Source organism: Chanos chanos, chromosome 4 (assembly GCF_902362185.1).
Source record: "Chanos chanos chromosome 4, fChaCha1.1, whole genome shotgun sequence".
In the NCBI taxonomy this organism is placed as follows: domain Eukaryota; kingdom Metazoa; phylum Chordata; class Actinopteri; order Gonorynchiformes; family Chanidae; genus Chanos; species Chanos chanos.
Window position 1 is genome coordinate 36,348,673 of NC_044498.1, and position 26,225 is coordinate 36,374,897.

The window sequence follows — 26,225 nt, forward strand, 5'->3', positions numbered from 1 at the left end:
AGTCAAGCGGTCACATCGACAAGATAATATTAATAACAAACAAATTATTTACAGATTTGACCAAGATTTCAACCTGAGACCGTATGCGAAATATTTTTTTGCGTCTAAGTAACTAAATGTGCCATGATTGTGAGGTTTTTTTCTGATTTCTTAATGACCATCGTAGCAGCTAGTTACCTTGCTTAGCAAACGTTATTCTCCGTAGTTAGGGTTGTCGACCTCCCATAGGCCTGGTTAGCAAATTTGTTAAACATCATACTTTTGAGTTTAAATTAGAGAATTAGTTTGTTATTTTCCTCTCCCTTTTGAAAATTGAGAATTTGCAAAAGCATGGCAGAGGAGGGTGCAGTGGTAATGCAGCAAATGATGGACAGGTGAGTAAATTTAATCATTGACAAATGTAAACAGAAACTGTGCGCGGCGGCTAATGCTAACAGTTAGCTAACGTGGTTAGCTACCTTAGCGAGGTAGATTGTTGCGTCCTCTGTGCAAAAGTGGAAGCTTGTTATCTTTGTCCCTCTCGGATTGCGTAAAATGCTGACGATGCATCTCGAATGAACAGTACTAATGACATTGCCGCTTTGTTGTGTGCATTTTAGCTCGCTTGTTAACGTACAATAACTTGCTTCCTGTTGAGAAGATATGGGTGGCCAGTTAAGGATGTCATCCAAATGAGTCCAGACATCCATGAAGAAGCTTCTGTTTCACCGTAGTGGAGAGTTTTCAAACATTTTTATACCACTTAGGTGCTATTTTGCTAATTTGTATTATGCTTTCCGCAGCAAAACTGTATTTCATTCTGCCCACTCAAACATGTTGCATGCAAGCACAGTTACAGTTTGTGCTGCTGACTGAACACTTGAAATGTGAAAAACATACCCACTGGTCATGAGAAGGTCACAAAACAAATAACTTACTTCAGTTCAGCTTTAAACTATAATAAATACAAATCTGTAATAATTCGTGAATATTGCCTCACAACTTTCAGTTCAGTTCATGCAGCAGTAAAATATGTCTGCTGTTTCCACCCTCAATACACAGTCTTCCAATCCCTCTCTTGTAATGAAAGGAAGTGTCTTTGTTCCTGGCTGATATGTTAGATGCAAGAGAGACTATTTTGGCCACTGGAGTTGGAAACATTTTTTCCCCTCAGAACAGGTATGTCAGAGGTCCACAGACATTAAGAAATTGAAAATCGCTCGTCCAGACCCAGTCCACAGTGGTCCCTCTGTGATGATGCTTGCATAAAATTTGTGGGAGTTTTTTCTGCTCCTCTGACATGGTCCTTAAAGACAGCCATACATTGTGAGTTCCACTGCTGCTCTGGATTCCATGTGATCTGCAGCAAAGCTACTAGCTGTTCTCAATGATTTTTGGGGTTAATAGCATCGTCCCGTCAGGATTTAGTCCAACGTAAAATTGAAAGAAGTGTTCTTTGATCATCATTTCACCACCGATATTGTTTTCAACCATTATTTGTTTGTTCATTTGTTTTAATAATCTTGGTAGTCTAATTTCAGAAGGCTTGAGTCCATTAACCAGTTTTTATCTGTGTGTTCCAGTATAAACATGGGACCTACATTTAATGCACTGCATTGTGAGTTTAAATTACAAAAACAAAACAAAATAAAACTGAAATGTCACACTGATTTAATGGACTGGTGAGTTAAAGTAAGTTATTGTGATAAGAATTTTAACTGCAATATCAAAGACTTCTCAGAGCAAACCTCAGATACAGCAGTGGATGGAAACTGGTGTTTGTGTACATTGTAATCTTAACTTTTCTAAATTTAGGAAAATTTTGATAAACTCATGTAGTTGTCTGGCTTAAGCATGGTGTTAGCGATGCGTTCTGCTCTTTTTTGTCAGTTATGGTACATGACTGTTCTGTGTGTCCTGACCTTGTCAATGTTTTTTTTCCACTGCGAGAAGTGTTTGCCAGGGGCCCACACGCACGTCTGTGTCGTAAAACAAATCAGATAGAACTGCATTTGCTGTCAGTCTGGACGTCAGGTGCTCTCCTCAGAAATGATACTGCCATTCCCTCTACTTGTTCTTTACATGTATACACACGTGGGTCCCCACACATCTTGATAAACTAAACATTTTACAGTTTGAGCTTTAGACCTTCAACAGAAGTCTTTTAAAATGCAGAATTAAGCCTGCAGCCAAAGGGGCCAAACTGCAGTGTTTGGTACCAGTGGATTCTCAAAGACAGACTAATGATTATATGTTATGGTGGTGCTCAGGGACTCTGTTAAATAAACTCGAGCTCCAAAGACGTATTTCCAGATTACCCAGGTGCTATCCTTTCTGTGCATTTAGATAATCACTGAAAGGAAACTGGCAGCCCTTGCTAGTACACAGCAGTGAAGGATTGTCAGATTTGGTTGCCCAAAATAAACTTTGACGCTCTGTTATTGTTAATGTCGGGAGGATTGACCATAAGGTGGTTGGGTTGCCATGATGAAAAAATCTTCCTGAAGCCTTGTTTTCCCTTCCTGAAGTGCTGTCTTGCTACTGACCTAGCAGTGCATTACCTCTGTAGCTCAGACGGCACACAGGGCTTCTCTGTAGGACAGCAAAGTGACATTGATGGGTGACTGAGGCCGTGTTTCAAAACAACCCACCATGACTCCTGTTATTAAGTCAAAAAGTTTGGGCAGATCTGCTTTTCTCTGGGATGAAAAAAGAAGTCAAAATGACTTTACCCGCTGGACAGATAATGGTTTGTGATGGGAAATGGGCGTCAGTGCCGTTTTTTATTATAAAATGGCAACATGTCAGAAGTTTCATTACTACATCAGTGATTCATTTTGGTTGAGCGATGCCTTAAGCTTGGAATTCTTACCTCATCCACTATAACAAGTCCCTAACCCTCTCCTGTGTTTGTTGGAGTGTGTGTGTGTGTGTGTGTGTGTGTGTGTGTGTGTGTGTGTATAGAAACAGACAGCGCGGAGCTGTGTTTCATAAGCGTGTCGTTGAAGGCTGTATCAGTGCCAAACACAAGGCTGGGTATAACTCTTATCAGGGCCTGCCACGGGCAGCTGGCTCCCACTGCAATGCAGTCTTTCACCAATAGAACAGCCAGGCAGGTTTAATTCCTACTTGACCTTTAGCTGCTTTACACCATGTCTCACATATGACCGTTTTTCCCCATTCTTTACCTCTTTACATGGAAAATACTTCATCCATTATATTTTATATGTATGCTCTCCTTTTCTTAATCGATCTAGTCTGTTTTTGACATATTTAAAATCGGATAAGATGTGATAGCGGTTTTGCTCGTTCTTTAAAGTGTATAAGGCTCTGGAAATATTGTTATTGTTGTTGTTTGTTTTCCCTAAGGGAGTTCCATTATTGGGAATGTTTATGTTTTATGATGTGTAGCTGCATTTCCTCCATTTGAAAAATGCTCAGTTTGTACACACTTTATGGTGTTGAATATGAGTCTCTGGTAAGTGGTATAAATACAGAGCTTTTTTATTTTTGAATGGAGGGGTATTAAATAGCTTTTATTTGATCGTTATTCGGTCATGATTAGGCTACCAGAAAATCTGTTTCCTACCGAAATCCTTGAAGGAGGAACAGGTGGAACTGCTCTGAATTCAGTGGAATAGTAAATTTACTGACAGTGTTATCAAGACCAATCCCAAGAACGCAGTGGTTCAGTTTATCAGAGTGTTACCATGCCAGACATCTCCACGCTCATGCCTTTACTGCATTTCCATTTTGGGCAGCTTTTGCAGCCAACCCTCCCCATTTTTTCCATGGTAATCGTCAATAGGAGTTCTTGCCCTTACACCTGTGGTCGTGTTTTTTTTTCAAATCTCCCTGCTGAATTGATTTTGGGACATGTATGCTCACTGTTTCCAGATTAGAGAGGAAAAATGCTTGGTAATGGGGGGTTGTACATAGAAAACACACAAAATGGCCACATCACTGCATTGTTGGTTGTAATAGGTAAGTGTTTGCTGATCAGGTCAGTAACAAGATACTGGACTAGATACTGTTGTGTCCTGATTATGTCAGAACCAGCCTACCCACATCCGTCACAGTCACGATATATGTTTAAATATTTATCTCCAATTTGTATTTTATATTATTTACAGGAATTATTATCCTAGCACTGTTAATCACCTTGCATTTGCACTACTGCAATTGGCACATAATCTGTCATAGTGACAGCTCTCTGTAGTGTTTCTGGTTACTAGACTATCACTTCACTGCTGTGTTTTTGTTATTGTTGTGTGTATTGGTGTTCTGTATGTGTCATATAAACTAGATGCCTACATTTCCCTCGGGATCAGCAAAGTATCTATCTATCTATCTATCTATCTATCTATCTATCTATCTATCTATCTATTTGACAAACTGAAGACCTGAGTTGTACAGGAAGTATGATGTTTCTACAGCACAAGTACTGGAAAGATATCCATACGCATATTAATAACCGCTGTGTCACCAAGCGGATGTGGTGCCATTTGTTGTACAATTGGATATTAGTTTTAAGTGCATAACTGATCATTTCCTGTGTTCTTCTGTGTGAAAGATGATATGAAATTTTGAGTTACCAGGATTTGAAGACTATTCAAGACAGGTTGAGCTTTGTTGTGCGTTAACATGCTAAAGTCATTTGGGAATTATGTTGTCCCATTGCTTAAAATGTCGTTACTTGTTTTAAACGCTTGTCGAGTTTCTCTTGTGTACCAGTTTAAATGGCAGCTGATTTACATCTATGCTGGATTTGTACACGCATTTGCACATACAAGTGAAATGTGAGCTGCAGGGGAAGTCTTAGGACTCTGTGTGTGTGTGTGTTTATATGTGGTTAAACAAGACGTTGCGTGTCCTTTAAATGGAGACTTTAAGTGACAGTGATCTTACTGATAAAGCTGGTGAAAAGACTGAGCCTGCCACATGGAGCACATGATGTGTGCATCAACACAAACTGGAAAGCCTGTGTACCCATCCAATTCAGATAAGAATCTGAGGTATGGAAAGAAATGCTCACCCCAAATCTTAATGTATTGTCACAATTCAGGACTTGCCCTTTTGTAAATCACTGTTCTACAGTGCAGTTATATTCTTTGAAAAAAGTTGATATACCATTCCCTTTCCAGTCAGACCTTGTTGTTTCCCCTCAAGTCATGTTGCCATTTAGTTTCTCCCAGATTAAGTCATTTGAGAACCATCAGCTGAACATTTGTTGAATATTCTTAGTCACGGCCTCTTTGAACACTCTCCAAAGTTGACGCAATAAATTTATTATGACATGGTTCTGTCTCTGAAGTATGGTCAGATCAAACCCAGTTTCTTTGTGTCTTGGGAGTCACAGATTTGGATGACGTTTTGTTTATTGAGGACTTAACTGTTTATTAAATCTGTCTGTTATCTTTTAAAATGGATGCTGCTTTTTTTTATGGACAGAAAGCATCAAAGTACATCTGTCATCGTTTGCTCAAGGTATCTCTTGAGTTCCAGCTCCTGGTTAGTAGAGTTATAGGAAGTGTTCCTGTTTGTTTTACTGCGAAGACAGAGGTTATGTTTGCTATGCAGTGCACACAGAAAGGGGATTTGATATTTGTATAGCAGAACAAACAAAACATGGTTTACAGTTGTATTGTAAAGGACCTTGTATAGGCTCAGTCTCTATCCTGTGCAATGGGAATAAACTGGACTTATTTGGCACTGAAGGATATAAAATCCCACAACCATAACTCTGTGTAGGAATGTGGTGACGTCAGCTGAGATCCGGTTGTCCCTCCACTAGCCGTTGTGCTGTGGTTCCATCAGGTTCCCACAGTCATGTGAGTGGGCCTAAGAGAAAGGACTTTAGTGGGAGGGGTTAATGGCTGCTCAAAAAAGACAAATAGGTGTTTGACATGTGCAACAACAAGAAACGAAGACCAGACTACAGCAGACTGTGTGTCAGTAACAGACTGTGTGTCTGTGTGTTTACCACCATTTCACACCACAGGTCCCTGGCTATGTTTGTGTATGTGTCATCCTGTTTGTGTATGTGTAGACCTGTTTCTGCGTGTGTAAACCAACCCTCAAGTTTATTCCCATCACACCCCCATCTGAGAAACTTCACAAGGCACAAGGTGTCCTGTCATTCAGCTGTTTTGCATTTTAGAGGGACTTCAACAACCAGACACTCTTTGCTAGATCATCTTCAAACACCGAACTTTCATCATTTGGACAGGGATGTGTTAAGTTTGAGAATATTAACCAGTTGGTTTGGTGTGGTTTCGGTACAGTGAAAAGAGACATGCAAAGCATGACAGTTCTTTTCATTTGTTATGAATTTACTTGTAAACTTATACACTTGTACAAACTTGAAAACAGTGGCAAACTGGCCATAATTTCCAGTTTGCACTCCACTCAGTTTTTTCCTTGTAACGGTGATATTCACATTTGGATGATGAGTAATCATCTTCGACACACTGCCAACAGTGTACCTGATTTCAGTTGAACAATGCTGGGATGCTGCTTTCGTCTTATCCACTTGTCTTTGCCCATTGCTACTGTAGTTCGCTGGAAAACTGAAATGTTCCCAAACAGGAGAACTGAAGGATACGGAAGGGTCCTCAAGCTCTAGCTTTGTGGTCGCCAACTTGCAAGGTTGCATCATTGAACGTGCTAATCCAGTTGCTAACTTATGGAATGTTAGCGACTGGATTAGTTGCTAACATTATGGAATGACTTTTCAATTTTAGTTCCACATACAGAAATGTAGGACAGAGCACACTGCATCTTGTGAAGTACCTCTTAATTCGCTAATGTTTTGGTCGACTGCCCATCAGAGCATAAAAAAGTTATGCATGCAACGTGCGTGGTTAAAGCTGGACTATATTCACTCGGACCACAATGCGCACTGAACCGAACATCCTGTACCCCTAATAATATTCAGCTTGCCCTAACTTTAAATAGAATAATAATTTCGTGATTTACATGTGTTATAGTGTTAATTGTGAAATGAAAAATGAGTTTTGTTACATAGTAACGTAATGAGAGCTCAACAGGCTACACCTGCAGCAGTGGCAGCGGGTTGAGGTGGGGGGGGTCCATAGATGTTTGTATTGCGGTTTTGGTCTTGGTTTCAGAACCGTTACACCTTTACCGGCTATGGTAATTTTTGCATTGCTCATTACATGCAGTAGCTTTCCAGTGCAGCTGTGGTAGGTGACCCTTCCTTAACAGGGCAGTGAGACGGGTAAGGAAGCCCTGAGAGTGAGACAGGTTTGGAGGATCACTTTTCTGACCTGCTGATGGTATCTATTAGACCTTTAGGGTCATATCCTGGAGGAGCTGAAATGTTAATGGTAATTTAGAGGTCTGGGACCTTAAGTTTGAATGTCAGAGAGAGACAGAAAGAGTGTCTGAGCTTGTGGAGGCCCAGTAGTGTTAGTGGCTCTGTGCCCAAGTGTCAGAAAAGAAAGTTATAATGGAGCCCCACATACAGGGTCTTGTGTCTGTTGCCAGTGTGGCCTCAGTGTGGAGAGTGCAAACGTGTTGGTGAGATTAACTGAAAGGCTCTGTGGGAAGTCAATGCATTAATGTAAGCCTTTTCCTGACACAGCATAATGGTGTACCATACACTATTGATTAGCTCACCGTTGACGTCAGTGGCATTTATCCAACTTAAGGCTTGAAAAATACTTTCCTGTGCTTTATTTTGTACTGGCTAATGCAGACCGGCTGATGCAGACTCGTGCGCACGACGGGAAGGAAAAGCGTTTTCCCGGGTGCACGGGGAAAGGTTTTCTTTTTTCTGTTTTACTGGCATGACTTCTTATTTATCTGTCACTTTAAAAACATAATGATACAGAAATGACAAGAACCATTTGTGTAAAACAGAACAAATGACAGTGTTGAGCTTCACACTGTTCCCAATCCAGAGGTGTATGATTCTTTAAAAAAAAGAACAGTCTTTTGCCTTGGAGTAAATCATTGTAGCAGATCCTGTTTGACGGAGGAACACTGTGTCCTGGCCCACAACGATGGCACACACAAACATCACCACCTGCTGCTGCTACTGCTGCAGTCTGCAGCTAGTGGAAACAGCCTGAGGATCCAGTCAGCTATGGTAGACCGCCCTCACCCAACACCAGCATATTCCACTGAGGCTCGCACTGCGCCAGTTCCTGCTCCCATTAAAGACGGGGTTTCGTATGCAGTTTAGGGTATCATGGACAATTCTGTCTGCAGTGGGGCACAGCGGCGAGGTTTCTTTTTCTCCTTCTAGCAACAATATCCTGAGCGCACTCTAACTCGTCCTATGGAAAGGTCATTCCTTATAGGAGAAGATTTGTGACAAATTGGTTGTTAAGAAAGCCTGTCTCTGTCAGAGTTTCTGAAGAGGCTTCTTCATGGTGAATTAAAATAAAGTATTAGTTTGACATGAATTGTTTGGTTTCCTTTCACACGGAATTACCCAGAATGTCTCACAGAGTCAGCTCCCATAGTTTTTGAGGGCTTACTCCCATATGCAGTCAATTACCAAGGCTGAATTTATGCTCCAGTGTCAAAGCCCTGTCTTTGAGCTGGTCAACTAGTGGTCACATCAGGAAACAGAAGACGAGGCATCCATATTTTAGCACACCGTTTTCCTCCTTATTGTTATGCATGTGTGTTGGTTATGCATCCATTTAAATATAAATTTGCATGATTTCTTGCTTTTTGTTTTCGAAGGGAACATGACACTGAACATGGTTTTTATACGTTTAAATGCATTTTCAGTTTAATGTTATTACCTTGTTGTTCACTCTGAATAACAAATCACTTTTCTTTAACCCAGTTCCTACCTCTTGTCCTGCCCTGATAAAGTAAGCGCAGAACATATGCAGCTTTATAGGAGCTCGAACTCCGATACAGTCGACATAAAACACTGAAGATCCTATTACACCTGCCAGCTGCTTTTGTGGCTGGTTAGTTTCACTTCAGCCTGATGTTTCACTTCATCTGTCAGCTCTTTAGCAGATAGGCTAAGAGAACAGGCTGGATTGTCTGGCCTTGATATTACACCCTAATGAAAGAGAGTATATGTTCCTCTTAACCCCCTAGGACATGTGTATGTGACATGAATGGAGAGTCATGTTTGTGTGTGTGTGTGTATATATATCTCTGCCTTTCTGTAAGTGCATTAGCCTCATTATCTTTGTGTTTATCTGCTGCAGGGCAGTGAGGTGGCAGTGTGTGGAGCTTGAGTTTCTCCACGCGGATAACGTTTCTGCTCGGCTCTGTCCAGGGCTGTCATGAGAGAGACCAGGTTACCGCAACTCGAGAAGCGGAATCTCAGAGAACGTGGGACACCGGGCTTTGTTCCTGACCCGCCCCGCTCCCGTAGAGACGCTTGTCCGCCCGTTCCAATCAGCGCTCCTTCCTCGCGTTTCATTTGTCCGTCTGCTCTGTCGCCAAGCTCATATTCATCCGATCTCCTCTTCTCCTTTTTGTTCTCTCTGTCCCCGCAGTCATGGACCAGCATGGGCACACTCATAGTCTCTGTTGCCTGGTTCTGTACTCACTGCTTATGGGCATAAAGCACGCTACGTCTCTATACAGGGAACAGTTGTGGCAAGAGAACCCCACCCAAACAGTGACATGACTGCAACTAGTGGCAACTTCCAGACTAAGTGATGTGCTAATTGATTGATTCTACTGGCTGACAGCCTGGCTGGTTAGTTTGAGTGATTGATCGATCATACATGGATACAGGCTGTGATGCCAACACCCGACATTAGCTATGTGTGATGTGTTTATGGCTGTTTGATTTAACTCAAGCTTAGGTTAAGGGGTAATAGTTCCAATACAGAAGAGGGGGGGAAACTCTGGCTTAAGTTACCTGGACACATCCACTCAGATCCCTCCTGTGCTCATGTTTTATGCAGTGGATGGAAACTAGCCCAGGAACTTGAGAGACTGGCCTAATGATTGAGGGCCACTGTGGTTGGAGCCCCCCCGCCTGGTCCCCTCAGGCGCTCCAGTAATCTACTGCACAGAGGGGCAGACAGTGGTGGTGACAGAGGGTCAGAGATTTGCCATGTATAATTCACAGGGCAGAACCTGGGTGGTTAATCATTTACAGTGCATTATGTGATTGGGCAGTGACTGTGTCCATCATTCCTTTCACATAACTTGATTAACTGGCAGCACAGTAAAGGAGGGACTTGGAAGAGGGTGGCACCGTCTCATGGAGAAGATGCTGTAAAATAGTGGTAAAGGTAGTAAATACTTCACTTGATGTGATGACAGTAACACTGAGCGTACTGTTCATTCCAGTATAAGGTTCTAATTTTTCCAGCTTTGACATTACTTTCCTCTTTTTTGTTTTTTGTTTTTCCTCGAAGGAGAGGAGGGAATGAGGACTTAGCTTCAGGACAAACCTATGAAAAACGTTATCTTTTGGGCTGTGCCGCACAAACAAAGCTTTCTTGACTCCTTATGTGTAAGTTTTGATAATACTGGTGACTCTTGAAATTTTCATTGGCATTTGCCTGTGGAGAAACTGTGCGACTTCTTAATCACTTTTTTTTAGACAGCGCAGGTTTATTTAAAAGCTGCCTTGCCGTAATGTTAGTCCCAATACCTCTCGCCGTGGTTTTTATTGAAGGCTTCAGTTACAATAATGAACACCAAGGTCTTTCAGACAGGATAACCACTGACAGCTTTTATAACTCCAAAACGTGACACACCAGCATTCTGATCAATGGAACTTTGAACAGACACCATTCCGAGTAGTGAAATCTTCCAAAAACCATACAGCTAAGACTTTCATCATGGATGATGCATAGTTCTATACGTAGATAGTTAGAGAGAGAGGAAAAAAATGAAATGGGGTAAAGGGAATAGACCCAATGCATTTTTGGTAATTACCATGAACATTTCCTGCACACAGACTTTATAGCTAATTGGGATGTATCAGAGGGCCCTTCAGAATGCTGGGACAGAGGAAGTGTTTTGATGCTTATCAATAATGATGATTAATCATTGACCTAGGACAGAGCTTTTACTCCCCTAATCTTGTCTAATGACTCTTTAGGTGGTGATTAATATGTGCCGGGGAGATTAATCATTGCCCTATTCACCTGTCCAAATGCCAACTGCTCAGGGTTCAGCGTAATTGTGGGAACATGTATGCAGATGTTACCTGAACAGATTGAAAAATAAACTCTTGCTGAAAATTGTTTGGCACATGCATCGGGACTGGGGGGGGAATGATGGATGGAAACCGAACTGGTTTTAGAGTGATTAACATTTTGGTCACAGCGTAATAACTGTGAATGCAGTCCTACCTTGGTTAAATGGATGGAGGAACGTGTAGAGATGGATGAGGGTGGCTCTGGAGCCCTGTGAGTCACGAAGAGGCCGACATGTCTCCCAGACTAACAATAACTTGCTCAGTGGAGTATGAAGATTACAGTTAGCTCCCACATGTGGAGCCGGCTCTCCGCCTGGAAGGATGTACAGCTATGGCAAGAGAGAGCGAGAAGGGTGTTGTTGGGGGGGGGGGGGGGGGGAGAGAAGAAGAAAAATGTCATTTAGTGGTTTGGTTTTTTTTTTTTTCCTTCCTTTCTCTCTCCTTATTTGGTCGTGGTCGAAGATAACGTGGGTATGGTGGAGGGGAGGAGTGAGTCTCCATAGCATTCATAGCTTTAGCCTGTAGAGCAGCATTAGAGATGATGATGTGGACATTTGAAACATATGCCATTGTTTGGTGGCTGTTCTGGTTTTCCATGTAGTCTTAGGTGTGGAGAAGAAAGACACGTTCATCGTTTCAAACTCTGAATAAATGCGAAGACTGACTGACTCACTCTCTCTGCCTCTTTTTTTTTTATATATATTTCATTCTTTCATTCTTTCTTTCTTTTCTTTTTCTCTCTCTCCCATTGTCATTCTTTTTTTCTCTCCCTCTCTCTTACCCTCTATATTGTTCTTTTTTTTCCTTTATCCCTGGACTCTTTCACTCCTTCATATTATGACGTGATGTCTGGGTTGCGTGAACTTTTCTGTTTGTTTGTTTGTTTGTTTAAATTTTATGGCATGTTTTTTTTTGTCATATGACACCATGAGGTTTTTGTCTCGTTTCATTTGTTTTCGTCTACGCCCTCACTCTGTGAATGACATTCAGGCACCCCACGCATAATCACATTATTCAGTTTCTTCTTGCATAGGGGCAGAAGAAGTGATTCACTAATTCCTAATTATTACAAAGGCCAAGAAAAAGATATCTCGAATGTCTGGGTATCCAAATATGATCATGTGAATAATTACACGATTACTCTGTAACACAAAGCTGAGCGAAATGTCATTGTTTCACCCAACATTAAACATAAGCATGCTGCGCTGATTTAGCTTTAATGGATCAGTGGTTTTTTGGTCCTCCATCCGAAACCAATTTATCAAATGGAGACAGCATGCAGCGCTCCAAACTGCAGTGAGTCAGCGTGTGGTTGGCTGACTACAGCTGTCAGAACAGTGAGGTCAGGTGTGATCCCTTTATTCTTCTAATGAGGAGTTTTAAAGTGGTTTCATACGGCGAAGAGTAGCCTGATTTAGACCCGCGGTCGGGAGGTTGATCTCTGACCTCCCTGAAAAACACAGCGTGGATCTGATGAGAGGAGAAGCAGCAGACAGAAAGAGGCAGATAAGAAAAGAGAGGGGCGGGTTAGGAGCGAAAGACTGGTATAAAAATGGATTTGGAAAGAGTAGGGGGCGGATAGAGGAGGTGAGGCGGTGGAAAAGAGAGGTATTCAGGAGGGACTGAGGGAGGAGGAGAGGTGAAAAGCGTGAAGGGACGTGTCACAGACAGAGAAGAGAAGAGAAGGCGGCGGCTTGATGGAGAGTCAGAAGGGTGGACACGGGGGGGAAAAAAGAGAGATGAGAGGGGAGAGAGAGAGAGAGAGAGAGAGTGTGGGCGGCCCCCGGGCCTGAGAAACTCCTCCTTATGCTGCGCTCAGTGTGTACAGCAGTGTGGGGTATTCTCCGTTATGACTTGGCATAGTTACAGGTCCCCTACATCTGTCTTTGTGTCAGCAACAGGGAAGAGCTGGAAACACACACACACACACACACATAACGGACACTGCAGCCAATAATTTGCCACCAGAGGATAGCAAGATCCTTTGTCTCACACACAATATGCCAATCTGTACTTCAGTGAGGAAGATCAGGATGTAAACAATAAGCTCACAGGCTGTCTTCCTCTGGGTTGTAGAGAACAGACAGGTGTTAGCAGGAGCTATATACCTCAGACTGTGTGTAGCCTGCATTTAAAGTGGGCGTTTTGAGAGCAGACATATTTTAACCATAATAATCAGTTCCTGTTCAGTTTGGCTGTATTATCGCTGTTTGTTTTATGATGCTCTAGCTGTGTTGTCGCTGTTCTCCGTCCAGTGTGGTTCACAGAGGAAAATGATGGGAAATGCTGTGGGGATTTGGTGTGATTGGATTTGGATCTGATCGTCTGATTGGAGTGACCTTCTGAGTGATTCTTTAATGTTTCATTGGAGGAATTTTTTTTATTATTATTTTATTCCCAGTGGTCTTTCACAAATCCGCTTTGATCATGTTGACATCCTATTCCCCTCCTCCTTCTCTCTCTCTCTCTCTCTCTCTCTCTCTCTCTCTCTCTCTGGAGTCTGTCGTGACGTTACAGATCCTGTTTAACTAGTGCTAAGTCAATGACCCAGATTGTCCTCATGTTTTCCAGAGCAGCTCTGCTCTGACTGCGAGGCCAGTCTGCGAGCTCAGGCACTTCCTCCGTTCCCTCTTTACGTTTCTAAAAGCAGTGAGGAGAGTATGGATTCTGGCTTCCACCAGACCTCTCCCCAGAGACAGAGAGAAACCCCTGCTTTAAGCCTTTGTTCTGCTCTTTATGGGGGTGATTTGGTTTTGTTTTTGGGGGGGGGGGGGGGGGTTTGTGCTGACTGTACAGTTCTTTACTCTCACTCCAGCCCTGTTCCTGCTGTGGAGACTGGGCCTAAGATTGCGTCTCAGTCTCTCTTTAGCTGCTGGGCACCGGCAGCGTCTCTCATGGTAGTGCTTCTGCATTCATCATTCATCCAGTTCATCCAACTGGAGCTTTGGGTTAATATCAAAATGACTCGCTCATACAGTCCTTGGACACACAAACAAAGGTTAACAAGATCTGAGCAATTCAGAGAGTCTGCGCTGAAGATAGCAGGGCATACGTTGAAATATTAATGGATAAAAGGAAATTTCCCCAAAGTAGTTTTTAATCCACTCTGATATTTTGTAAGTGTATTCCTATGCGCCATTGTGAAGGGAGGAAACATTGGCGTGGCAGTGGTGGACCCAGGATGTGTAAAGGTGGTTTTTTTTTGGTTTTTAAGAAGGGTGTTGGCATCTGGGCGTTTCTCCAGAAATGCTTAAGCACTGTGTTTCAGTTTTCTCTGCCCTGATTCTGCCTCAAGTCCTCTGTCAGCCACTAAACAAACAAAATGCATGAAGTTGCTTATGAATCAGTTTTTTTTTTTTTTAATAGTATGTTTGAGGTGTGTGTGTGTGTGTGTACTTGCATGTACTTGCAGTTTCAGCCAGAGAAATACTGTTTTGTGTGTTCCAGGAGCTCCTCAGTGTGTGTGTGTGTGTGTTCGTTCGTGTGTCACTCATTCTAACCCTCTTCCCTGTGTGTGTGTTTTAAACATGACTGGGTGTGTGTGTGTATTTTTGTGAATATGTGCCTACGTTTGAGCTCATCCACTCTAGCCCTTCTCCTGTGTGCATTGTGGGAGTTGGTGTGTGGGTGTGGGTGTGTGTGTGTGTGTTAATTTACCTGGTTTGACCCTTGTCGCTGTGTCTGCGTGTTTTAGGTTCCTGGGCGTGTTTGTGTGTGTTTGGTGGTGTGCATCTAGATTTAACCCTAATTACTCTGTGTCTGTTTTAGGAGTTGCTGGGTATGTTTTGCCACCGACGAGGATGACCGTACAGCGGAGTGGGTTCGGCCGTGCCGTTGTCGCGGCTCCACGAAATGGGTACACCAGGCGTGTCTCCAGCGTTGGGTGGACGAGAAACAGAGGGGTAACAGCACGGCCCGCGTGGCCTGCCCACAATGCAACGCTGAGTACCTCATCGTCTTCCCCAAACTCGGTACGCACAGCAACAAAACATCTCCACAGACTGTCTGCTTTTCCAGGGCCACAATTATAGTTAGTTACTGAGGTAAGGTCTAATTTACTGAAAGTTTCACTGCATCTGACAGGTGTTGGCTTACGGAAGGCCAAAAGCAGGGCTACTAGTATGACAGTTAAAGGCCAAAAACACAATCAGTAGACTGTTGGTGTGGGCAGTGGTATAGCAGCTAGAGGTCAAAAACAAGACCAGTAGGCTGTTGGTATGGACAATGGTATGGTAGTCAGAGGTTTGAGATATGACCAGTAGGCTGTTGCAAATGAACCATAAGGTTAAGGTTCTTTGGAGACTGACATGTGCGAGACACCACCATCTCATAAGCCATAAACATAATAACGACAAAAAAAAGGTCAATGGTCAATAAATTGCACTGGTGTATTCATAAACTGACATATTTTTTATGATATGATGGCTGTATTAGTGTTTTATGGGGGAGAGTTTATTTTCATTGGGTCGGCAAATACTAAAACTCCATGGCAGGACTTGTGGCAGTCAGATTTTAAGTACACTTTAATTTGTTTGACAGGTCAGCTGTCAAGTGATGTTAGTCTTGGAGCTGCTGGTGATTATTTTTTGTTTAATGGACTGTAAAGTATTATAGGCTCTGTTCTAAGAGTGAAAATTCAGATGGAATTTTTTTTCTTTATTATGGCCTCATATTTGGCTTGGGGAAAAAAAAAAAAAGAAAGAAATTTGGTATATAATTAGTCAGATGAGGTTTAGCGGCTACATTTTCAGCCCGGGCTTACAATTTGATTAGCTGTAGCCTTTGTGCAGTCTCCATTTGGAGTTGAAAGCATTTTGACGAGATGAAAGCACAGCTCCCCAGTGCTGCTATTCATTAGTGAAGGTGAAATTTCTCTACAAAACGCATTTGGACCCATCTCTCTACAGCAAAGAGAACCCTTGCTGACACGACAGCCTTTGTTTTGTTTTTTTTTTGTTTTTTAACTGACTGCAGAACATATGAGCTAATAAAACAGTCAGCACTTTGAAAGCCACGTTTGTGTAAAACTCTTCCTCTTTCTCTGTCTCTGTCTCTGTCAGTCTCTTTGCCCTGCTAGTGTCAGCTGTCAAAACAGGGTTTCTCAGACAGCGTCACGTCAAATAGCACTTAAGTGCATTTACTGTAGGCATGTTACTGGCGGTTAGAGATTAGTTAGGCTTCCTGAGGAGAGGAAGTTGAGGATAAAGAGAACTGGGTTCAAATAAACCAAACTTACAGGTTGACATTCAAACCATTCTTACATTCTGCATCTCTAAAATTGTTAAAAAAAAAAAAAAAAAAACCTCTTAAAAACTGTCATTAATTCACTTGTCACTCTGTCGAGTCTTTCTGTCTGCGTCCTGGCGTAAATAAACAGGGAATGAATGTGTACTTTTGCTGTTTGACTGAGTGATCCTGTTTCCAGTACTCTTCAGTACTTGCCACCGTTCTTTCCGAGCCGCTAATACCCATAGCAAACTGGATCTCTTGATAGGTTCTCTGTGTGACATCTGTTTGGCGTTACTTTAAGAATTTTGGTAACTATAGTTGAACAGTATACATTGTTAGGGGCCAGGTAAGAATATTAGGATCAGGTCCAATCTATCACAGAACTCATATCAGTTTTCACCCAGGTGTAGGCCCAGGGTAGGGGAAAGCATAACTGATGTACCGTATGCTACATCATGCAGTCAGAGTGTCCCGTGAGAAGTAAACAAGACCCAGTGTATTTATAGAAAGCTTGCTGTGCTGTCTGTGGGCCCGTGCTATAATAGGGCAGGACAGACTAAAACCAGCAGGCCAGGCCAGGGTCACTGCTGTGCGGGCCTCCTAGCTCTCTCTGTCTTTATAGAGATCAGGTCACCCCCAAACACATGCAGTGAGTTCACAGGGCCTTTCAGAAGTCACGCAAAGCACAGCTTGTTTGAGAAAGAACTCCGGAGGTTTCCAGTCTCTGCTCTGAAAATGAATTGTTAAATCAAGAATCTTGTTTATTGAAAAGAGATTAGAGAATGTAAATGGAAGATGTTTTGAATTGTAGAGAGCAGATATGATTTAAGGTGTTTCTTGTGAGTCATTGTGTTCTGTAAGTATTGTTCTATATATATATATATATATATATATATATATATATATATATATATATATATATATATATATATTTTTTTTTTTTTTTTCCCCCTGATATTTTTCCCGTGTATAGCGGATATCTTTCCCCTCCCTTCTTTAAAATCGTTAAGGTCCGTAGAAATCCGGATAAGGCAGTTTGTGGCAGAAATATCGACAGCACTGCCTTGGTTAATCACATGGACGTTCATTTCCGATATTCATGACTTTCCAAGTATAAATCCTTATTGGGGGATTTGGTGCAGCAGTGGGCTTTTTTGAATGTCATCTCTTATTCCAGTAATCCCTTGAATATGCGATTTCTCTCTTTCTCTTTCTCTTTCTCCGTCTCTCCCCTTTCCCTCTCTCTCCCTCTATCTCCCTTTATTTCCGTCCCCCCTCGTCTTTACGAGACAGACTGTTGCCTCTGTCTTTCTGCCTTTGTGTAAACCGATCGGGTTCTGCAGAGTAGCTAAGCTACGTTAGCCTTTCCAGAGGCCTGTCGGCTCTGTTCTATGCAGACGAGTGCTTGCTTTATTTCAGAACATGTCTGAACTGCGACCGGCTGGCCGGCCAGCTGTGGCCAGCTGTGTAATTACACCACACGTGCCTCGTTCACCTTCACAGCAAAAGACGGCGAGAAGGAAGGGCAAAGTCACCTCGATTTCTTCTCCCATAATGCAGACTTCATCCTGCTGTCACGCTTTTTTCGCACACTCGTCACGCTCTTGATGGGACGCCGGTTTGAATGTTTAATAGCATGTCGACAGAGAGGAGAGAGGCAGAAAAGAGAAGCTCTTCCATCAGTTTGACAAGGACCGTACAATAGAGGAGCCTGATTTTGGTCGAGGGCTGGGTTCTCTAAAACAGTCTCTCATCCCCATCTTCTTTCTCCTCATAAATGTTTATCTAAATGAGAGCTATCGCTCTCCGGTTTGACTTATTCAGCGTGTTTCAGAGTAGTCTACTGATAATGTGAGGAGAGTCAAGATGTGGCATTATCTGTCCTTGATAGCAGAGGCAGAGTGAGACAGAAAAACGGGTACTGGAAATAGAGGGGAGACTTTAATGGACGGGGAGGGTGGGGGGTGTGGGGGGGGGGGGGGGAGACAGAAGAAATGGCTGGCACTACTGTGAAGGTGGGAATTTTTGACAGAGAGACAGAGAGGTTGGTTCACCTGTACCCGGTTAACCCTGTTGTCCCTATAGAGTCTATTTAGGAGCCCGCTCTCAGATGGGGAAAATGAGGCCACTTACCAGGAAAATGCTCATCAAACTGAGCCTGAGTCAAGTCTCTCCTCCTCAGCTCTGCTTCTGATGAATCACCAAAACTACAGTCCACAAATAGCCCAGCGCTCACCAATCAGAGCGCTGAAGCTCGCGCCAATTTCAGCCAACCCACTGAGCATAACGGGACGACAAGGCTATCCACTGTCTTTTGCTATTACCATCCCCTCAGAGAAGACAGAATACATTTAATACAAACTAGTTTTACTGAGAGAAAACACTCCCTGCACGATTGTGACAGAGGTTACAGGGTCTTCGAAGACTTCCTCCAAAAACTTGACAGTCTTCTTAACTTTTAAAGTCTCTCCCGAGTCATTGTCACCATGTTTTAGCATTTTTTTTTCCCTGTGGTACTTTTGATATCTCTGCTGGGAGACAATAGGAAGGTCTAATGCCACAAAAGGGATGCCAGGAACACACAGAACACTGCAGTGCTGGTCAGTGATGAGCTCATCAAGTATCCAGTGCCAACTCTATCAGAATGTCTCAGTGTTCCGGATCTGCTGGAGCGTACTTCGGTGCTGCATCACTGCTGTGCTATTATGCAAGCTCATTGGTAAACATAACTGCAGCCCTCTCAAAGCATCTCACACGTACACACACACATGCGTGCGCGCACATACACTAATTAAACACCTGTCAGCTATTAGCCTGCTTCTATTTTAGAATTTTTTCGATGGCGTGTGCTTTGGGCAGACCTCAGATTGTGGACTGTTACCGTTTTAATAGTGACTATTTTCATCCAGTTTTTAATCCAGTACCGTTCTTATGCCATTAACATTCTCCATGCAGCGATAGCTAAGTCGAGACGCATGCGTTTCTGCAATCAGTTTCTGTGTAACATTGACTGGCACTCAAATTTCTCAGGTCAGAAAATGACTCTGACAATTTTTCAGAGCACATAAATGTCAGGCTGCCTTCTCTGGTTGCTCAGGTGTCAATCAAACCTCAGCCACTCAAAACCAGGAAAGGTAGACAAATACAAAGAGCACAGTCCTTCACTGTGCCCTCTCCTACGGTCTTGACAGCCAAGCAGCAGGCGAGTGAGAGAGAACAGTGTGCCAGCGCACTTCCCCACCAGTCTGGGACCTCAGTTCACTGGTGGCATTTAAACTCCGCACTTTTCATTTCCTTAATTCTCAAATGCGTTACCATGAGCAAAAATAAGACGTCTCAGCTTTTTCCCCTTTTGCCAGTGGCCATTAAGTTTGACCCGCTTCCCTCCGGTCGGCATTCCGTAATGCTTAGACAAGGAGAAAGCGGAAGAGATTCCGGCACTGTCATCAGAATGTTCCAGATTAATGCCCTCTCTCATTGGGATAGATGGTGGTTGGCACAAACAGGTGTAATGCTTAAGCAGAGGCTCTGAAAAGTGCCCATGGTAAACATGAGGGATGAATGTCCCCATGTGCCCAAGTTTACTTAGAAAATTAAAAGTAGGAAAAAAGAAGAGTACTTTTACATTTCTAAATGGACCACAGAGTTCCAGCCAACTCATGTCCCCATGGCCTGGGAGTACTTGAGGAGAACATTTGTTTTTGTCATTTGTTCCCAGTCTGGGCACACACACACACACACATGCGTTCATTGTCTCACACCCAGCGTAGAACCTGTTTAGAGAGAATGTTTCAGTCAGGAGAGAAATGTCGAGAATACTGCAGCAGTTCTTGTGACATTTTAATCATGTGACTTCACAGCATTCCAATTACAGCACATGTGCTAAATATGGGCACCCTGAAATGTAAAAGGGTGAATCCCAGTAAACAGTGGTTAGAGTATTTGAGCGCTTGTGGTAAACACTCATTATGAATCAGGCCAGTGTTCTGAGAGATGACCGCATGGATTCTTATTTTCAGCATAGTCCAGACCCATACCTCATAATAGAGAGGAGATCTGTAAATAGTCCTGGAAAGATCAACTAGCTGGCTTTAAATAAAGAAAGGTAGTAATGAGATCTTGTCTATGTCTGAAAAGGAAGCTATGTATTCTCCTTGGAGTTTCACCATGTTTGGTCTGAGGTAAAAGCCATTTGGTCTGCAGGGACATGATGCAGCGTGTGGCAAGGAAGCGAGACTGAAGAAGGCAAATCAAGTCACGCTTGACCAAAAGAAAAAAGCTGATCGCTTTTCTTTTTTTTTTTATCTTTATTTTGCCTGATAAACGCGTTGTCTGGGTAGGCTGCCTGGCCTGAGATGCCATGACAACAATGCCATGGCAACGTGAACAGAATAACAGGGGCAATAATAACATATCCGCAAGGACGGGGCCTCAGCCACGTCATCACATTACCAGTGCCACACAAGCATTTTAAAAAGACAGTAACATCATCATCCTTTACTGGCAACGGTTTGCATAGGTGTGTGCCCACAAAACCACGACACATAACCACCAAACAACCCTCGTTTCCTCAGTCAACATCATTCAGATTTCAAGGTACTTACCAGACATCTGCGTCAAATGAGTCACAGGAGGAATTGTAACACCCAGGTTGTAGGCCATAAGCGGAAGGTTTTCGGGGCTAGTTCAGACTTGAATGTATTTGGCATTGTGCTAAATGTTAGTATTTAATCACACAGCTGTCACTGATGACTTGAAGACAATAACACAATTGGACTATGTTTAATCGTACCCAGAGGATCATTAGAGCACCAAGATCAGCTGTTACTGATGTGGAAACATCCAGCCCAGCCTGAGAGTGGGGCAAAAGGCAATTGAGAAAGAGAGAAGTTGAAACCGGGCATAAACGGCATGCCTGATTGGGTAATGGGCTACAAACTCAGAACAAATCTGTCCCTTTATCTGTCTGTCTGTCTGTCTGTCTGTCTGTCTGTGTGCTGGCACTGGCAGCCTGGGTCAGACTCTAAAAGCGTAAGGTGTGGGGTATCAGTCAGGCAGAACACACACACACACACACCCAGACACACAGACATTGCTGTGCGGCAGGTCCACGGGGAGGATATTATTAGCGTATGGATGGCACAGTGGGAGGAAATCAGGTTGCCTTCTTGTAAATATTGCATGACTTTCCCCGAGCAACGCGGGAATGTGAGACAGCAGCAGGACACGGAGGATGAGGATGAGGATGAAGATATGGGAGAAAGGTTACTGTCTCTAGGAAACTGCTGACTTGAAATGGGTGGGCTCAACACTCATCTTCAGTACAAGCACATAAGTATTACTCTGTCCTGTAGGGGCAGGCGCATTCCATATGCCTAAATATTAATAAGAAAAGTGAAAGGGACTTGGGCACCGAGGGAAAAAATGGAAAATTCAACGGTGTGCGGCAGGTCTTGACGTCACCGTCCTGTGTCTCTAAGTGCTTACTGTTCTCTACCACCTTTCACCAAGTCTTTGTCCCTTAAAGACCGCTCTATAATCTGCAACACACAGACAGTCAGCTGGTTTGAACAACTGCATAGCAGTCAGTTATTGTAACTATGCAAACATTGTTTGTGGGCGGTGAAATTTGTTCGTAAATGCTTCTGCTAATGGGAAAGTCAGTTATCTACCAGTCTCGGTCACTACCAGTCATTTGACATTCCAACACAGACATTCCCCAGTCCAAACCATTGACTTTTACTCATTACTGGAATGCTTAAGGAAGCTAGGCTTGTTGTACTTTGTTTTCCCACATTGCTGAAGCCTTCAGCTCTGCTGACGTCTACACAAAGAATGTTCCATTAAAACAGGAAAGAGTACATCAATACTGGAGCCTGTATGCTGTATTAATGTGCTCAGAACAAATTCATTTTTATTAAACTCAACATAGTTTCGATAAAGGTTTTCATATCATGGTCGTAAGATACACAGGGTTCTGTTTCTTGTGGTGGTGAGTGAGGTTATGGTCCCGATGGTCCAGTTTGTATTGCTGTTGAGGTCCTTAATGGTTGTATTACATGTAATAGTTTGAAGGTCAGAACTGTAATGGCGTTATTGGTGTAGTTTTGTTGCAGAGTAGCTCTACAATGGTTCTACCGGTCAGGGTAGCTGTTGATTAGGTGTGATGTTATCGGGCCAGTTTGGCTGTAGGGGAGCCCTGTAGTGTTTGTAAAGAGGGGGAGTTGAGTAGGAACACAGGGACAGAGAAGAAAGAGCGGTCACACTGAGCATGCTCCAACAGCCTCAGCTTAGCCTTAGAGGAACTTGTGCCCCCTGCTGGTGTGGAGAGGGTGACATTCCTTCGCCATAAAAGCCAAAAAACACCTTTTTTTTTTTTTCTTTCTTGCTTGCTTTCTTTGCCTGTCTTGCTCTTATCAGCTGTTCCTTAGTGCTGTATTTCATTTTGCAGCCCACTCCTCTCTTTCATCTTTCTCAGTCCTTTTCCTCACGGTCATTCCCAAGGGTACACACCTTTCTCTCTCTCTCTCTCTCTCTCTCTCTCTCTCTCTCTCTCTCTCTCTCTCTCTCTCTTTCTTTTTGTCTCTTTCTCTATCTATCTATTACATATTCAGTCTCTCCTTGTGGATGTGGCTCTGTAATGGTTTTTGTCTTTTTCTGCATGAATGCTCACTCTTCCTGTCCCTCAGTGTCTGACATTATCTGTGAGTCTCTTACAGTTCCTCACCATCTTTGGGAACTGTTTCCATGACAGCGGTGTAAATCTCTTTCTCTGTGTGTGTGTGTGTGTTTTCACACACAGGACCTGTGGTGTACGTGCTGGACCTGGCTGACAGGCTCATCTCTAAAGCTTGCCCATTTGCTGCAGCAGGCATCATGGTGGGGTCCATCTACTGGACGGCAGTCACATACGGAGCCGTCACAGTCATGCAGGTAATGACCACAGCACAAGAGCACAGTCAATCAACTTACATTTTCAACCTGTCATTTACAGTTGGCTCTTTTCTCTTGTGGCCCTTTACAGTACTCAAAATTTCACTGATCCCAACACAATTCAGCACCGCCAAGAAGAGCTAGAGACACATCTGTTAATGTCTGTTGAATTTTACTTATCTGAGAAGATTTAATATTGTACAAAGTCATTTATATTGAATTCAAAGCACAGAGGCTGTAAATGATAGAACAAGTTTCTGTTGTCTAAACGGAAACAGGCAGGAATATGCTGCAATGTGTGGATATACAGGCCTTTCTCTCTTTGTTGTCTCATATGAGTGTCTGACTATATGTTTATGTGTTCTCTCTCTCTCTCTCTCTCTCAGGTGGTGGGCCACAAGGAAGGGTTGGATGTAATGGAAAGAGCAGATCCTCTCTTCCTGTTGATTGGCTTGCCCACCATCCCTGTCATGCTCATTCTAGGCAAGATGATTCGCTGGGAGGATTACGTGCTCCGCCTTTGGAGGAAATACTCCAATAAGCTGCATTTCCTCAGCGCCTTCTTCCCAGGTAGGTAACTTTTAGCACTACTGTGGAAAAGCCACGGCGTAGCTCGGGCCCGGCCCACAGAATGCGGTGAGGGAATAGTATCCGTTGGTGTGAGGGGTCAGGCAGCAGAGTTTTTCCACTGTGGTCATCAGTATGAGGTCTGATTGATGAGGGGAAACCGGACCCCCCATGACCTTTCCTTCTGCCATCTCAAATCACTACCCCCCCCCACCCCCACCCCCACCCCCCCCTCACCCTGAACCCTGACGGCAGGTGTAGGAGACCCCCGATAGCCTGCCAGGATGACACATACATACAGAATACGTACAAATTCACTATCCTTGACTTCTAAGGTGAAATAATAGGTTAGAACACAGTCATGGCTTAGCCACCTCTTGATGATGCATTTGAGCAAACATTCAGTGCGCATGTTTTGTATATGTTTCCAGACCCAAAACACCTGTCTTAATGTTCTCTTCAAATTTCACTCAAGTATAGAAACCATATGCAACGACTGCATGTCTTTGCCTGTAAACCCTGCCCCTTTTTTATGTTTATCTCCGACAGGAATTGGATGCCCGGTGCCCAGGATTCCAGCGGAGGCCAGCCCTCTGGCGGATCACGTTTCCGCCACCCGTATTTTGTGCGGCGCCCTGGTGTTCCCCACCATTGCCACCATCGTGGGGAAACTCATGTTCAGCTCCGTCAACTCCAACCTCCAGAGGACTATACTGGTATTACACCGCTGAGATCAAACACATTACATACCCTGTCAAACACTCTGCAAAATCTGCCCAGTCTTAGGATCTTAATGTAAAGCTCAATGAAACGTCAAAATGTATTTGATTGTGTGAAATACCTTTAAGATTAAGTCACAATACCACTTCAGATAGTGAAACTCTGTGTATTAATCTAATGTGACTAGGCTTATGAATGCATGTGTTCTGTGTTCTCTTTCTATAGGGTGGCATAGCTTTTGTGGCCATTAAAGGAGCCTTTAAAGTGTATTTTAAACAGCAGCAGTACCTACGGCAGGCTCATCGCAAGATTCTCAACTTCCCTGAGCAGGAGGAGGCCTGAGAGAACATGCCCCCACAAAGACTCCATTTCCCATAACCCCCCACTCTCACTCAATGCTCTTCTGTGTACAAAGAAGTCATTACTGCGTGCTGCTCGGATTGCCATGGCGATAATTACAAAGATTGAGATTTTACAAAAAGAGATGGAGAGGAACGCCTTGTGAATATACTGACACTAATGTTTTGCACCGTGTCTAGACACTTGCACAAAAAAAGCTCTTTTTTTCTCTCTCTCACTCTCCTTTCTCTTGAGAATGTGACTTTTGTGTTGTGTCTGTGTTTGGGTAGAAATGCAGGCTATATTCTCTAGTTTCAATCAAATTTGGGAGCGGTACTATCCATCTTTTTTTTTTATTTTATGAGTTTGTAACCTTTTAAAGAGTGAATAGGGATTGATGCCAGTTTTATAATAATAAAAGATTGTTTTATAATGTTACTCCTGCAGTGAGCTGGAAGAGAAATCTTTCCTTTTGGCCTTGTTGAAGGTTATTCACTTGGTGCCAGGATACCGCTAACTGATTATCTCTGAAGGCTCACTGACTTCAAAAGATTTACCCCTCCCTCAAACACAACAGGTGTTTGTGTTGCTCTTAAATGTTTATATTCAGTATGAAATGAGGAAAGTATTCAATGGAAACCCTAACAAGCTCTGTCTAGAGTGAAGCATACTGGGAGTTGAAGTTCAGAGACAGACAATTGTGCTATATAATGAAGTTCCGTAGATTTCAAGTCCCAGGAAGAGTTGGGGGAAAATATCTACACAGCCATGTTTATCTTTCAGAATACGTAATAGCCTAATGTTTGTAAGCACTGTTCAGTGCAATTAATAACGATAACTTTTTTTTTTCTTTAAAGATTGTTCTCCCACATCACATTTTTACATGATGAAATTATATTGAGTGTTGACTGAGTACAGACTGTTAGCAAAATGTGGCTTTCACAAAAGCAGCTTATGACAAAGCATTAGCATAGTTCAATGGAGAAAAAATTGATTGGGGGTTATTCATTCTCAGCCACTACATAAAATGAGAAAGACTTTCCACCACCTCCTGCATCCAAATGATTATTGTAAACCTTTCAGGATAAAAGCAATGTTAAAGTGAGTTTGCTGAGTAATAATGCTGGAGGAACTTTACATTGACCCTGTGGTATTGCGCTAGAACCACTCACGCCTCAAAGTACAGACGTTCTTCCATACTGGTCATAGATTTTTCTACCCTTCTTCGTCAAATCATTGTGAAGAGGACGCAGCAAGACAGGACAGAGATAGCATCTCTCCCTGTAGCAAAGAA

General features: G+C 43.0%; 1 protein-coding gene across 1 annotated transcript; it reads left to right on the forward strand.

Moving 5' to 3' along the window:
• On the forward strand, positions 1 to 25,377 carry marchf5 (membrane-associated ring finger (C3HC4) 5). Its single transcript, XM_030770396.1, has 6 exons — positions 1 to 374; positions 14,912 to 15,114; positions 23,175 to 23,305; positions 23,692 to 23,875; positions 24,422 to 24,588; positions 24,818 to 25,377. Exons 1-6 carry the CDS (start codon positions 331 to 333, stop codon positions 24,932 to 24,934), a joined length of 846 nt encoding a protein of 281 aa, XP_030626256.1. The 5' UTR covers positions 1 to 330; the 3' UTR covers positions 24,935 to 25,377.
• The last annotated feature ends 848 nt before the right edge of the window (positions 25,378 to 26,225 follow it).

What these genes read in the sequence shown, in the direction of transcription:
- marchf5 (XM_030770396.1), top strand. Translation starts at nt 331, where the DNA reads ATGGCAGAGGAGGGTGCAGTGGTAATGCAGCAAATGATGGACAG. An exon ending in ATGCAGCAAATGATGGACAG is followed by an intron (nt 375 to 14,911) that starts GTGAGTAAATTT and finishes TGTCTGTTTTAG; the next exon opens with GAGTTGCTGGGTATGTTTTG. An exon ending in CATCGTCTTCCCCAAACTCG is followed by an intron (nt 15,115 to 23,174) that starts GTACGCACAGCA and finishes TTTCACACACAG; the next exon opens with GACCTGTGGTGTACGTGCTG.